Consider the following 15051-nt stretch of genomic DNA (forward strand, 5'->3'; position numbering starts at 1 on the left):
AGAAAGCACACAACTGCTGCCTGACTGGTCAGAGTCCACTGATTTAAGACAAAATTCCCCAGCCATCTGCTGCTTTTGTGATTCCCCAAGACAGACTGCTTTGCAGTTTGCTCGGCTGGGAGTTGCAGGAATATAGGCTGCAAATCCATTTTCTGTTCCCATTCCTCCCCCCGTGACATCCTTCATGAAATCAGAATTCATGCTATTAATGCTTCCCCCACTTGCTGCACCAGCTTTCAGAGCCTGGAAGCTGATGGTTTTAAAAGCCAGAGTTGAAATTTCCAAGACAGAGATCCAAGTGCAGATGAGGACAGGGATGATAAAGAGTATCCCACACAAGCAGGGGATCCCATCCCACGGGAACATGAGCTACAATATCTGACTTAAAGTTTGATTTTAAGATTACATATTGCAAGAGAGATTAAGTTTTGAAGCTGTTTAGTTTTGACAATTAAAACATGTATTTTTTTATTCTAATCTATTATTATTTTATTCTAGTTTTTAGAAAGATGGCAAGGCTTTCCTACTACTTCATACTTTATTAATCACAAACTGCTGGTAGAATTGATTACTTGAGAATATTTCATACTGTGAAAACCATGGCAAAGGCAAACAGGACATACTAGCACAGACAATTATGAGCATTATAAACTGTGCTTTATGTAGAATTTTTAAAAATTAATTTCTTTTGGCTATCATTTCATTCACATAGGTTACTGAGAAATGAAGAATAACAGGGTTATGTTTAATGATGCTTCTGCTCCACTCCAATGTGGTGAATTACTCATTAGAATTATCACCCAGAAACAGTGCAAACAAAAGAAAAAGGGCCCTTGCTAATTATATGTAACAATTAAGATGTTCATTATTTTAACAGAAATAAGCCTTTGACGTTTTAAAATGGGGTGGATAATTTTGCTGTGGTTTTAATGCTGTGTAATCCACAGCTGATTTCAGATCTCTCCTGAGGTGTTTGTAGCTCTGTTGCAGAAGTATTTCCAGAAGCACCCAGAAAGAATTAGTGCCCAGACTGAAAATAAAGAAACCAGAAGCATTCTGAGGTCAGGTATAAGACCGGTAATTAGTGACCCAGTTTCTAACGGAGCTTTCAGTGGCAGAAGAGTCAGACTCCTGCAGATGTTTATCTTGACCTCTGGTTGTCAGTCTGGAGATTATCCATGTGCCTGATTTAGATTTTGACCTCTGCACCCAAAACTTTCATTCAAAACTTTAATTCAAACTTCAAGCACGACTGGGAGGCAGAATCACAGCGTATACATTTTTTCAAAGGAACAAATGTAACTTGCCAGCAATAAAGCTCTTTCCAAAAACATCGTGTGCAGCTGCAACAAGGATTTGTAGGAACATAATAAATGCTGACAAATTCCTCTTCCATACAAACAAAATTGCCTGTCTGACCCCACTGAATGATGTGTTAATTGTTTCATTTTACCTGCTCAAAGGAGTGGAGCCCACTCTCCTTCCCCAACCGTACCATGTCTTCCATTATTGCTTGCTTCAGTTCCTGGGTTAAAACACAGAAATTCCTCATGAATTATCAGAGTCAACCTTGCATGCAATTATTGCTCATTGTTCATCCTATTGTTCAGTTTATTCATTGTTGATTCTATGATTCATCAAAAAACATGTTTCTGAGTAAAGTTCAAGTGCTTTATTGAGAGTTAATACATAACTAACAAATATTCTATTAATGAAGAGTACAAACATTAAATAACTTGTGTGGTGATATTATCTGTCTCCTTGGTACGAAAGGTAAAGTTCTACTGTCAAACCAGCTATGTGACATAGCTGTTTAATTTACAATGCTTCAGCCATCTGCCAAACTGTGCTGCAGAATCACTGCCCACAGACACCAGTGGGATGGTTCAGTGGTATCAGGGTTCACTGATGTGATCCAGTGCAGTTACTCAGTATTACAGAACACGTGTAAATAAGGCTGGGATCCTTATCATGGAATCACACAATGTCCTGGGGTGGAAGGGACTCACAGGGACCATCGAGTCCAACTCCCAGCCCTGCACAGGACAGCCCCAAGAATCCCACCATGTGCCTGAGAGCACTGTCCAAGCAACACTTCTTGAGCTCTGTCAGCCTTGGTGCTGTGACCACGTCCTGGGGAGCCTGTTCAGTGCCCAACCACCCCCTGGCTGAAGACCCTTTACCCAACATCCAACCTAAACCTCCCCTGACACAGCTTCATGCTGCTCCCTCAGGTCCTGTCACTGGTCACAGAGAAGACCTATGACAGGTCTTATTCAGACACAGTATTGTGCACACATAATGCTGCAGTGAAAAAAACGTCTGCCCTGCAGATACAAACCTTATTTTTACAGAGTTCTGCATATGTTCCATCAAACCCTCTTTTCTTTGCCCAGCCTGGCATAACTTCAGAATCGGGCACCACAATTCCCACCAGGAAGGCCTGCAGGGGAAGGAGAAGGAGAGTTGCAGGCAAAAGCTGAACCACATTCAAGTGAATACACGAGTCCAGTGAATTTCTGTGTGTTTATCACTTCGTGCTTAATTATGTCAATAATTTGCTAACGTGCCACAGTGGAGCATATTTTGATATCTGTGCCTTTTTCTCAGAAAAAAGTGTTCTCTGTCACTGTTCCTGCATTTGGCAACAATTTTAACACCCTCAGTTGGGTTTGTGTTATGCTTGGACATTAATACCAGAGCAGAACATAGCCCCTGTCATTTTTTATACCTGCAGTTCACAGCCCTGCAAGTCCCAGGCAAACTCTGATGCCAAGGGAAAGCTCATGTTTGTGGGCAGTGAATGCAGAGGATGAATTGCATGGTTTCAGAAGGCTGTCCATGTGTATATAAATGTGCAAATAAATGGGACAGGGTTGGTCAGAATGAGCAGGCAGTGGTGGGAAGGCAGCAGTGGCTTTGCCTTGGCCTGGCTTGCTGCAGGCACAGTGGCAAAGGACAGCATTAGAGACCCAAAGGATGGCACCAAAGCCAATTTAAAGGCTTGATCTTTGGCCACAGCCTGCTCCAAGCTGCTCAGGGTCACACCAGCAGCACAGCTCCTGCCCGGCTGGCAGCCAGCTCCAGAGCAGGATGGAGACACTGTGGTGTGATCCACTCACACTTTCCCCTCGTTCATGCCCAGCTCCCCGTCTTCTGTCTACAAAGAGAAAAGTAAGATCTTCTGAACACTTGTTTCTTACCTGCAGGCTGTCCCCATGGACGTAGATCTGGGCGACAGGGTCGCTGCGGATGTAGATATTCTCTATCTTCTCCGGTGCAATATATTCTCCCTGAGCAAGTTTAAATATATGCTTTTTCCGGTCAATAATTTTAAGAGTCCCGTTCTGTCAGGAGAAAGAAATGAGAATTCCCAGAGAAGTTATTCAACCATCGAGACCCAGCAAGCAGCCTGGCTTTAACAGAGCTTTCCACTGCCTGTTGCGCTTTCAAACACTCCACTGACACACCAAGCTTACCCGGCCAAATATAAACTTAATCCTCTGCAAAGATAAATCTGCTTGGAAATTTAAGTTCAGTCCTTGAAAATTTACATGGGATAATAGAGTGGCCATGAGAACTCAGTGTGTGAGCAGTACGCACAGGTAACCATTTCCCAATGTCTCCCGTGTGCAGCCAGCCCTCCTGGTCCAGCGCCTCCGTTGTCTTCTCTTCATCTTTCAAGTAACCTTTGAACACATTGGGTCCTTTCACACAGATCTGGAAAAGAGCCAGGGGTGATGATAAATTAATTTCTTACTCTGTTGTAAATACAAATTAAGCAGTAACTCTCAAGAATTGAAATATTTTAATCGCTGTGCTCCATGAAATTAAAATTGGTTGGGTTATAAAAATACCTATGGATTTTTTTCCAAGTTAATGGAAATATGAACTACAGTTTACAAAACTGATTTGCTTGAAGTTGATTTGCATTCAATTTGCAGTTAAAAATAACAAGGTTATTTCAATAAGCTGAATTTTTGTGCAGTATAGAAATAACAGCAATGTAGAAACCATAGCAATTCAGCTCTATTTAGCTGAACTAATTAATTCAGTCTTAACTGTTCAAGGAATCAGGCTGGAAGTACTGCCACAGCTCCTTTTTAATTAAAGCTTTGCTGCTCTGTTGCTAAATTGCCTTTTTCCTTTCCTGATTGCAATATGTAACACATCAGCAACCATGCACCTTACAAAGGTCAAATGCTTCTATAACTACATAACTACTTCATACAGTGTTAACTAATGAGAATTTGATATAAAAATGTGATTTGCTACCTCTCCTTCTCCTTTGGAAGCAAAATAATTCAGTTCTTCCACATCCTTCAATCTGATTAAGTTACAGGGCAAAGGGGCTCCTACATGACCTGGAAATCAAAGTTATCAAGTCATTTGTCATCTCTCCTATAAACAATAATTAGCATTTTATTATTAGTCAGTTGGATAGTTGTAGATATACTGGGTGTTCTTGCAGGAGCTGTGTCTGTGTGCAGAAATAATTTCCTCAATTAAGGTTTTGCACTATTAAGACTAAATACCCAAACCTCCTCTTCGGATGTAGAACCTATTTTCAAACAGCACAGAATGGTTTGGGTTGGAAAGGATCTTAAAACTCATCTTGTTCCAGCCCCCCTGTAATGGGCAGGAACACCTTCCCCTAGCCCAGGTCTCCCCAAGCCCTGTCCAACCTGGCCTTGATGTCCAGAATTTTTTTTTTAAAGAAATGTGCATTTCTTTTATTTCTGCAAATGGTGGAAGAAAATCATTACCTGATGTCCAGTCACCTGGAGTTGTAAAGGTGCATCCAGCTGTGCACTCTGTTTGGCCATAACCTTCATAAACCTGACAAAGAGATGGGTATCTTTAAAAGAGCACAGAAAATTTCTCAATTACGGGCTGAACTCCCAAGCACTGCCTTGTGGCACAGCCCTGGGAGCTGATCCTGCAGCTGCAATGCACGGGTGCACATCTCCCACAGGGACACTGTCCCTGGCTCCTACTGGGTACAACATTTCATTTCCATGACTGGAAATGACCATGGCTCTGTAGAGCTGAAAATACTGAGAAGACAAGGTAAACACTCAGCCTTTGAATCAAGACAAGGTAAACACTCAGCCTTTGAGTCAAGAAATGTGCTGCTCTATGAGAGGAATTTATTAGCGGGGAAAAAAGGTATTTTTGTGGGACATTTTGAAAATATTTTTTTTCCTGCCTAACTTTAGGCTCTTGAATGAGACCTTTTAGTTGCCCTGGGCTTCCTAATCACAGAGAAATAATGCAGTGGACACCTTAAGTGGGTTAGGCTGATGTCTGAAGATTATCTATCTCCATTTAAATAGAGAATAAAACTCGTGTAATGATGTTCCCAGCACAGACACATTTAATTGCACACACTCAGTTCAGCACTCAGAGGCAGGTGGGATGAGCCCCTGGGGTCTCTCTGGGAGGTGCCCACAGTGAAGGCAGCTCTTCCCTGCTGCTCCCACCTCAGCCCCCCCGAGGGCTCTGTGGCCGCCCCAGCCCTGCTGCAGCTGTTGGATCCATCCTGGCACCGCTGCCCTAAATGCAGTTCTGGGGCTCTAACCCCTCTCCTCTCTCAAATCCCATTTTTCTCACTAGCAGTGGCTGAACAGCCCCGAGGAGCCCCACGAGCCCACCTGGCATCCGAGGGCGGCGCGGAGGAAGCCCAGGACAGTGGGAGAGGCAGGGGCAGCTCCTGTCACTATCATGCGGACACAGCCCCCCAGACTCGCCTGTTTGGGAGCAAAAGAAAAGCATCAGGAGCTCCTACAGATGGCAAAACCAGCAGCAAGGTGAGCATTGCTTACACACAGCTTGCACAAAGTGCCCTCTCTAGGACAGACGTGGAAGGTTCCCTGCCCATGGCAGGGGTTGGAGCGAGATGATCTTTGAGGTCTCTTCCAACCAAACCATTCTGTGATTCTGTGATGTGGAAATAGAGACTGGCTCTGAAGCTTTCCTCAGGGATAAACCCCCATTCAATGTGCAGAGGAAGGAGTCCCCACATCCTTGGCAGGACAAGCTGCACAGTCTCAGCTCCTGTGGCTGCTGTGCCTGGGCAGGCTGCAGACCTGGCTCTGGGAAGTGCTGGGAAAAAGCAGACTCTTCCCCCATCCAGTTTTCTTTGCTTATTTACACCTCGCTGGTTTTAATGAATTGCCTCTCAAATAATGCTGTCCCTTTTTTAAGGCAGATGACCTTCAAATATTTCTGGAGGGTATTACAGCAATTCCTGTGTCCCATTTTACTTCTTTCTCCTCCCCCTTCATTTCCTTTTCCTTATTCTAAAAGTGAAAAAGAAAACCCAGCACAAAAGCAAACAACTGCTGACTGAGCCTGCCCGTCTCGCCAGCCCCTGCATCAATATGCAGCCTGGCTTGCTCCTGGCTGGGTGAACTCTGCTATCTTTGCACACTGAGGACAACTAATCCACAGACCACAAGTACAGGCAGTTTCTTTAGTTAAAAATAAAGTGGAGTGTCTCCATATAAGTTATCCAATTAAAAAATGAAGTAATCAGAGCCTCCTGGAGTAGTACAGAGCCCAAAAGACCTGTTTAAAGGCAATTTAATATTTTTTTTTAACTGAGACGTGTGGCACACAGCAGGGCATTCTGATTTCTTTCCTCTCTTGCTAAACTATGACTCCAGTGTGCATTTTGCTTTACACCCTTATTCTTGTTTTCCTAGGAAAAAACCCCAGATTTGAACATGCTTAATTGAAACCCAACCCTAAATCTAATCCTATCTGTAGAGAATTTACAGGAAACTTTGGAGCAACATCTCTTTGATCTTCATGACCTTCCTGAATTTCATTCCTGGAATAGACTTGACACAATCCTCTCCCTGCCTGTCACTGGGCATGAGTGGGGAGAAACCATTCACCACAGACATGGGCAGAGCCTGGGGTGGGTGACCTGTGCCCCCAAGGCAGAGCACCTGAGCAACAAAGGGGGTGACAGCTGCCCTGGTGTCAGAAGCTGTGATCCTTCTTCTAGGCAACTTCACCTGGCAGAGGGAAGTGCCTCCACACAGCATCACATCCCTCCGTGGAGCCTGAGCAGGGGCACAGCTTGGATCTGAGAGCTGCAAAAGATTTTTGGCACTATTCCATAAATAAGTGATTTCCTGGTGCTGCTGTAGAGGGATGTGGCAAAAGCCATCCTGGTCTGCCTTGTGTTTCTCCATTCCCCTCTGGAAAGCTATCCCTAAGAGAACTGAGATATTGACATGGTGCATGGTGTTTAAAAACGAAAACATAAATAAAAACACGTGGGGAAACTTCATGGAACAACAAACTGTGTTCTGTTTCCTTCTTCTGTTCAATTTTCCAGTCTGCTCTTTGCTGGTGAGTAGCAATTGCCCAAAGTTCATCAGCAGGCACATGGACCACACTGACTTCAGGGAATCACAGAGTCATAGAATTGCTAAGGTTGGAAAAGACCTCTGAGATCATTAAGTCCCACTGTCAACCCAGCACCATCACTACTAAACCATGTCCTCAAGTGCCACATCCACACATTTTCTGGACACTTTCAGGGATGGTGACTCCACCACTGCCCTGGGCAGCGTTCAATGCTTGAAAACCCTTCCTGTGAGGAAATTTTTCCTAATATCTTAACATTCCCTGGCAGAAAACCAGTCACTGCTAGAAGAAACAACAGTTCTTTGTCTTCAGACTCACTTCTTTAATCACTTACCTGTATTTTATTAAAGAAAAGTTTATCCCACAAACTGTCATTCCTGATGATGCCGTTTCGAACTTCCGCCTTTTTCCGTCTGGCAGCAAATTCCAGGATCCAGCGCTTGAGGGACGTGTCAGCCTGGCTGAAGATCTGCAGGAGCGTGGGGTGAGAGAGCATTTCAGCACCTGTTCTGCCCATTGCAGCCACCCAGCCAGGGGTACAGCTGCATTTGCAGCACAGCTGAACAAGGCTACCCCGGGGCTTTGTTAGTGGGGGGAGAAGGAGCGGTGTGATCCACTACATTCCCTGTTCTTTGTGCTCTTCCTTTGGGGAAAAAAGGCAGGATGGTGGTGCAGGTTTTGACTAGACTGATAGGGCTGCTATTTCTATATGATTTCCATGATAGGATTCAGTGAAGTCATGCAATTTAAACAACATGGAATGAGCAACGTGAACACTGGAGCAGGTCGCAGCGCTGCCTGGTGCTGTGATGGGGCTGCACTTAATCAGGCACCAGCACAAACTACACCTCAACAAACAAGAAATCCTCAGTGCCCATCCCTCTAATGAGGCGCCAGACCCCCTGACCCAACAGTCCTGACCTTGGGGAAAAATTAAATCAGTAGCTTGTGCTTAAGCTCATCTTTAGAGGATAAGTCTTCTGAGGAATAAATATTCCCAGCTCGTCAAACAGATTTAGCGTGATGACCAGACGTGCCTGTCTTAAATACCTTTACCTCAGTTTTAAGGATTTCTAAATCCAAAAGCCACCCTCATATTTACACTGCCTAAATCCTCATAGGCTTTTTGAAGTTACTGATTTTCTGCTGCCACCAGAAAGAGAAATTCAAGTTGCAAAACTGGTTGAAGGGCACAAGAAGTCCTTGTGCAGCCAGGTTTGACTGATGTTTCTGTGATGAACAAATCCCCTGTGTCTAGAAATGTCACTGGTAAGCTCAGTGAGAACAGGGTAAGAGGCTAAAAGAGAGGGATTTCATATTCACACAGCTGTGTCTGGAGCCTGTGTAAATCATCATAATTCAGACTGAGAGAGTGGAGGAGCTGTGTCGTTTACGCAGCGTGAGAATGTGTTTGCAGGAAGGCAGAAACAGAGAAATCTGCTTGGGAAAACTCCATGACTAAGGGAATTCTTCCACATAAGTACTGTACTGAAGGGACATTAAACTTCATTCCTCCAAGAAGAGCCCTCCCAACAGACTCACCTTGTCGTACATCCTGTTGAGCAGGCGCGGCACGACGGGGAAGATGGTGGGACGCAGGGCCTTCATGTCGTCGGACAGCAGACGGATGTCCCCCTGGAAGAACCCGATCCGCCCTCCGTGGCAGTACACTACAGACTGAGGGGGAGGAAAAGGGACACATGGAGCCTCCCTGCTTTCACTTCCCACAGCACAGCATCCCTCCCAAGCACATCCCTCCCTTCTTGAAATCCGGCTCTCCAGTACAGCAAAAACGGGGCTTTAGAAATACATGGAGAAGTAACAACGACTTTTGCACTGAACAGAAATATTTGGATGGTTCTGGGCACTTTTCAGTACTGGCAATTCAGCGTCCACCAAATTTGCCACTTGTTCTGGAAGAGCAAGGAATCAAAGCTTTCCCTTCATCCCGTGCATACAGGGATGGAGAAGTCCCAGTTGTGGTCAGATTCTAGATCAGAGGTCCCCCAGCCCTCCCACAGCAGCTCACAGCACGAGGACCAATTGTCAATACAGAAATGTACACTAAGAAACATCGTCAAACACTGAGCAGCAGCCGATTTTTAGAGGTTAATACTTTAGTTTTGTTTAAATACAACAGTACAGACTACGTTAGCAATACAGTGCCTGATCCTGTACCCAGAAAGAGAAGCCCACTTCACAAAAGGTGCTTGACTTGTACAGCAGCTACAAATCCAGAAGTTTTGTACTTGGAAGGGAAGCAGGGTGCTTTAATTGGACCAGAATGGAGCTGGATGTGCGGGGTGGGGCAGGGGGGTAACTGGTAACCAGTAATCCTGCAGAGGACCAGTCATGGACTCGTTAAAACTGGCATTTTATCACCAAAGAACATTTGGAGACTGGCACCACTACCCTGCTTTTAGAGTGCAAGGAGGAGAAGGCATCCTTAGCAAGCACCCACGATGCCAGAGCTGAGCTCAGCCTTCCTGAGCAGACTGAGAACTTCAGCTCCCTTTGGTGGGCTTGTCTCCCCCAAACAATTAAAACAGTTGAAAATTCCTTAAGAGATATTCAAGTATTTTTGTGCTGCTCCTAAAACCCTGTGATATTAACCTGAGCACTCTCACTGCTCTGTCAGGCAGTTAGACTGTCTCCATCAGCTGAAACCACAGGAATTTTATACATGTGATGTGGGTTTAATAAACATCACACTGCTGAATCTGTGCTTTACACTGCACATGGATTTAAAAAAAAAATATGTCAGTGTGCTCAGTGGGAATTAAAAATAACAACTAGAAGTTTTTATCTTTAAAGAATGTATCTGTATAATTTTAACTGTAAATTCCAGGAACTAATAATGGTGGCTAAAACTAGGGATGCTGACACAGTGCTTGCTGTTCAGAATGTTTTTGAAAATTACTTTTCAGCCCTTTTGAAAAAAATCTTTGCATTAATGAGCATTTTCAGCAGGGAGGATAAACCTCAACATCCTTTGGAGGCTGTCCCTTTCAGTACAGCAACATCCTGTGAAATGAGGGCATTTCAAATGTTTTTAATTTCTTCCCACCCCCCATCAGATGACTTTTGAATAATTACATCCTTGTTTGCTGGCAAAGCCATTTGCCCAAACAGTGCTGGCACACTGACCAACTTGCCTTGCAAGTGGAGAAAGGCTGTGCTGTAATTCTCCAAATCTTTCATGGGCTTTCACTTCCAATTTGTGAGGTTTTTAACAGGGCAGAAATATATTATTTCTGGCACAGATGTTACCGAGAAGTGGGAGGTTTAAATTCAGACGCTTGTCTGACTCAAAAAATATGCTTTCAGCCTGAAACAGTCCTCCCTGAGAAAGTACAGAGCTGCAACTGGAGCCAGATCCACTCTTCACATACTGGATCAGTTCTGAGCTTGCAGCTTCTCAGGCCAGCAGACCTGATGTGGTTGCCTAACCTGACTTGCCCAACACACCAATTGCAGCACAAATTATCACCTTTTTTTTTTTTTCCAGAAAGAGACTGGAGTCAGTTCTGCTGGCTGGCAAGAGCCTGTGCTTGGATCTGCCACCCTTCCCAGGGGACACTGGCTCCAGTGGTGCCCACAGCACCCTGCCCTGCCAGGAGCATCACGTGTCTCACACCATGCCCTCAGTTTCCTCTTCTGCAGTGTAGCCAAACTGGGGTGGGTTTTTTTGCAGATCTGGTTATTTATGCAATAAAATGATTTTAGCTGATGTAGAAAATGGCATGAAATTATCTTGACCCCCATGAAAGGTCATCCTGGAGTGCTTAGAAAAGCTGCCCCCCAAACTGCACAGGCAGCAGTAGCCATGAGCTGAACAAGCAGGTAGCTCGTTGCTGAAGGGCTGTTTTCCAGTCTCTGAGCCAAGTGTAAGCTGGAAAACTTGGGAAACTCTCCTGGAATAGCTCTGGACTCACAGTCATGGCACTGAGACTGCAGCTGGGCCCTGGTGTTATGCATGTGGCACTTCTGGAGTACAAGCTTTTTTAGTTCTACAAGATATGACTGGTTATTTAGTATTTTATTCATTTAATTTTTTTCTTTTTTGGTGTGGAAAAAAGACGATTTCCACTGACACCAGGACCTTACCTGTACCATTCTCTCAAACATGTGTGCTAAAGGCAAATAGGAAATGTGTACATCCTCACAAGTAGGAGACCACTGACTCTGGAAGAAAACACAAGGAGCCCCACGAGGCCTCGTCAGTTCAGGCAGGTTTCTTACCTGTATAACTCTTTCAAACATGTGAGCCAGAGGCAGGAAGGAGATGAGCACATCGTCCTGTCTCGGAAAGATCACTTTCTGCAGGTGGAGGGCATGGGAGACAGAAAGGAAAGAAACACTGACAGGAAGACAACAAGAAAGTCATAAAACAATAAAGAGAAAAATGGCACCAGAGGAGCAAAAGGGTAAAGATTGTCAAGAGAGGAGGGAGTGGCGGACACAGGGAAGCGTTAAAGCCACAGCGTCATGGAGCTGGGTTAGCAGGAGGAGCAGAGAGATGCACACACAGGGCATGGAGAGGCCTCCACAGCAAAGGCAGATGGGAATCTGGGAATGGAGGCTCACCCTGGCAGAGAACCCAGGCTGTGTTCACTGCTCTCTCTCAGGAGGTGCTGAGCCCCCCATCTGTGCTCTCAGCTGGGTGCACAACAGCAGGATCCTGGAGCAAACCTGCAGGAGCCCCCAGGATCCCTGTGCCAACCTGCAGGAGCCCCCAGGATCCCTGTGCCAACCTACAGGAGCCCCCAGGATCCCTGTGCCAACCTGCAGGAGCCTCCCAGACACTGTCAGGGCTTTCCCACATTGCACAGAGCCCATCTGAGAGTCACAGTGGTACCAGAGTCAAAGTTATAGATTGGTTGGTTTTTTTTGCTTTTCCTTTGGTTAATAATTGATTTGAATCAGAGTATGTTGGGAAAACAAATTATTTCATTTTTAGCTGCAAAAATTATTGACTTCTGTTAGCGTTTCTCATCATTTTAAGTGATTGAAATGTGATTTAAGGGCATTGTCACTGTCCCACAGAGAGGCACAGTGGGGAAAGAGAAAGTTGGGCAAATTATTAAGAAAATAACTGACCAGTCTTCAGTTTGCCAAGTTTTTAACTCTCTCCTGCAAGCTGGAATAAACAAAGGCCCCAAGAGCCTTACCTAACCCATGCCCCAAAAGAAAATAGCTTCTCTACCTGCATTTCCTAGGGTAAGGCCTGCTATACTATTATGGATTACAAAACCTGAAAGGTTGACTACCCAATAATTTGCACCAAGGCCAGTGGTTAGTGGAAAATGGGTATAAAAATCTATCAGGTCACAGTAGTAACAGTTTATACCCACTCTGCATCTCCACTGCTCGGGTGGAACCGATAACCCGTGAGCTGGGATATGGTGGATGCAGGCACAGGAGTTCCTCCCTCAGGGGATATTTTATTGAAGTTAAATCTGGGCTGGTCAGATTTGGGTATGGCCTCCCAACCATCACCTCCTGAAGTCAAACAACACTGACCACGTGGGTGTTTTCAGCATCCCATTACATATTATTTTGTCTGTCAGTCTGAATGAAGCCATTAGGGCCTGCAGACCTATTTATACGTTATTACAGTTTGGCCTCATTTTTTGCAAGCACAGTAATGCAAAACTTTTAACATCACCAGGGTTTTTATGTACTGCTTTAAAGGCCCAGACAAAATAATTTGGTTTTAAATCAGACCAAAATGATGACATTGAATGGTATTTCAAAGTTGGCACAGTTGTCCAGTTAACTGCAAAAATTAAAACAGCCTCTTGGCATTTGAGACCAACCTTATAATGAAGCTCTGGGCTCACTTCAAAATATGCTCAATTTCTAAAAATCACTGATCTAAGTAAAACTGGCATGAGAGTATGTAAACAGCAAATCTACAGGACTTCTCATTTTATTTCACTAATTTATACTGTTTTCAAGTGTTTTGCACTTTACTGAATTTCATTACTGTGGTCAGACATTGGCCAAATCTTGGGGATCAGCTACAGACCTTTCCCCCTGCCTGCAGTACTCTGGTGACTGGAGCTCTCAAATTCACAACCACTTACACCAGACTCTGCTCTCAATCTGATACCTTTGAGACGAATCAAGGAGTCCCACTGCAGTCAGCAAACACTAAATCCATTTTTATGGGCCAGTCCTGAAGGATGCCAAGTTCCCTCAGCTCTAAATGAAGTCTCTTCCAAAATAAACGTTGCTGCCCTTTGGAGCTCAGACCTCCCCACACCTCAGCTTTCATTTGTGCCTCTGAGGCCACCGAGAGCCCGAGGGCTCCTGCAGCAAAACACTGCCCTTCCCCTTCCCACTGCCCATGGCTGGAGCCACAGCCCTGCAAGGACTGGGACAAGGGAGCTCAGTGGGACTTCCCACGTCACATGTCCAAGTTTCTTTACACCAGGAAACCTCAGAAAGTTCAAGGATTAAGGTAATAAGACTGCAGTAATTTCAACCTCAACAATAAGACCAGCGAGGGGTACGAGGTAACCAACTGTCCATCCAATGTGCATATCACGACTTTATAGAATTCCTTGTTTGCTACCAAAAATTAGATTATTTGTATTTGTTCTATTTAAGCTGTTAATCCTTACCATGTTGTGGTAAAGTGATTCTGCTCCCTACAGTGTTTCTAAACACAAGTTTACACACTGTGTGAAACGTATTATAAAGGCACTTGGCCAGTACTATGCTTTTTTAGAAATATGTATGACAGAAACTGAGATACACTGGAATATCAATGAAATTAACCATTCTTGTTAAAAAGTATGTATGTTCTTCTATATATTAATATATACACACACCCACTGGTATGCAGAGAGCTTTCAAATCAATGAGGACGTTGTGGGGCACAATGGGACACAAAGAGCACAACTGCACCCTGAACTCCTCCTCAAGCACCAGTTGCAACTGTACAGGACTTGTTTGCTCTCCTAATTCTTCAAAATGAATTAATTAATTGATTTACAGGAGTCAGTATTGCCTCTCAGCAACTTGTGCCCTACAGAGCCTGGGAGCCAGGGCTGGAAAGGGGATTTAATGCCCTCTGGTGCTGTAGGCTCAGCCTCGCTCCCATTCCCATGGATTTGGCCCTGTGAGCAGGAGAAATTTCACCTCTAATCTGCAAGAGTGGATTTGCAGCCCGTGCAGGGCCCCAGCTTAACCCCCACACCGTGCACATGGCAATGTTCTCTAGCTCAGGGTATTCACCTCCGTCACTTTCAAAAAGCCTGAAAAATCCGCCACCACGTTCCCATGGGTCAGCATAGCACCTTTGGGGTTCCCTGCAAGGAAACAGAGAGGGAGTTTAAACCATGAGAAGGGAACTTTTGAAAACTTAACACCAAAAAAAAATTAAAAAAAAAGAAACAAGAAATAGTTAAAATATTAAGTTCTCTTCTTGAATTTTAAAACTTACGTAATCTTCACCGTCATTTCTGTGCAGTAACGTGCACCTAAAGCACTTACTGCAATACTCAAACTTTAATGAAATGATACTGTAAACACAAATATTTCTGTTGGAGACTCTGGACAACAGTTTCCAGCAGAAATAACCCAACTGCCATTTCTGAGAGTGCTCAGATGGAGCCGCCTGATAAGCACAGGCATCAGACCAGGCTGGCTGCTCCAGCC

The 15051-nt window shown here is 44.6% G+C and overlaps 1 protein-coding gene across 5 annotated transcripts in view; it reads right to left on the reverse strand.

Annotated features, from left to right (window-relative positions):
- Positions 1-15051, reverse strand: part of ACSL6 (acyl-CoA synthetase long chain family member 6) — a 53656-nt gene that overhangs the window by 5250 nt on the left and 33355 nt on the right. For 3 of the 5 annotated variants that reach the window (XM_051794071.1, XM_051794069.1, XM_051794070.1), the window contains exons 10-20: positions 14629-14702; positions 11491-11703; positions 8926-9060; positions 7718-7852; positions 5655-5750; positions 4767-4839; positions 4276-4364; positions 3604-3720; positions 3204-3347; positions 2342-2443; positions 1454-1525 (exon numbers count right to left, since the gene is read on the reverse strand). In XM_051794071.1, the coding sequence (XP_051650031.1) occupies positions 1454-1525; positions 2342-2443; positions 3204-3347; positions 3604-3720; positions 4276-4364; positions 4767-4839; positions 5655-5750; positions 7718-7852; positions 8926-9060; positions 11491-11703; positions 14629-14702 (1250 nt within the window). The remainder of the gene's footprint in view (positions 1-1453; positions 1526-2341; positions 2444-3203; positions 3348-3603; positions 3721-4275; positions 4365-4766; positions 4840-5654; positions 5751-7717; positions 7853-8925; positions 9061-11490; positions 11704-14628; positions 14703-15051) is intronic. The other 2 variants (XM_051794073.1, XM_051794072.1) reach the window with 2 other exon arrangements.

Source organism: Manacus candei, unplaced genomic scaffold (genome assembly GCF_025592945.1).
Source record: "Manacus candei isolate 608988 ecotype Guabito, Panama unplaced genomic scaffold, ASM2559294v1 h1tg000037l, whole genome shotgun sequence".
NCBI lineage: Eukaryota > Metazoa > Chordata > Aves > Passeriformes > Pipridae > Manacus > Manacus candei.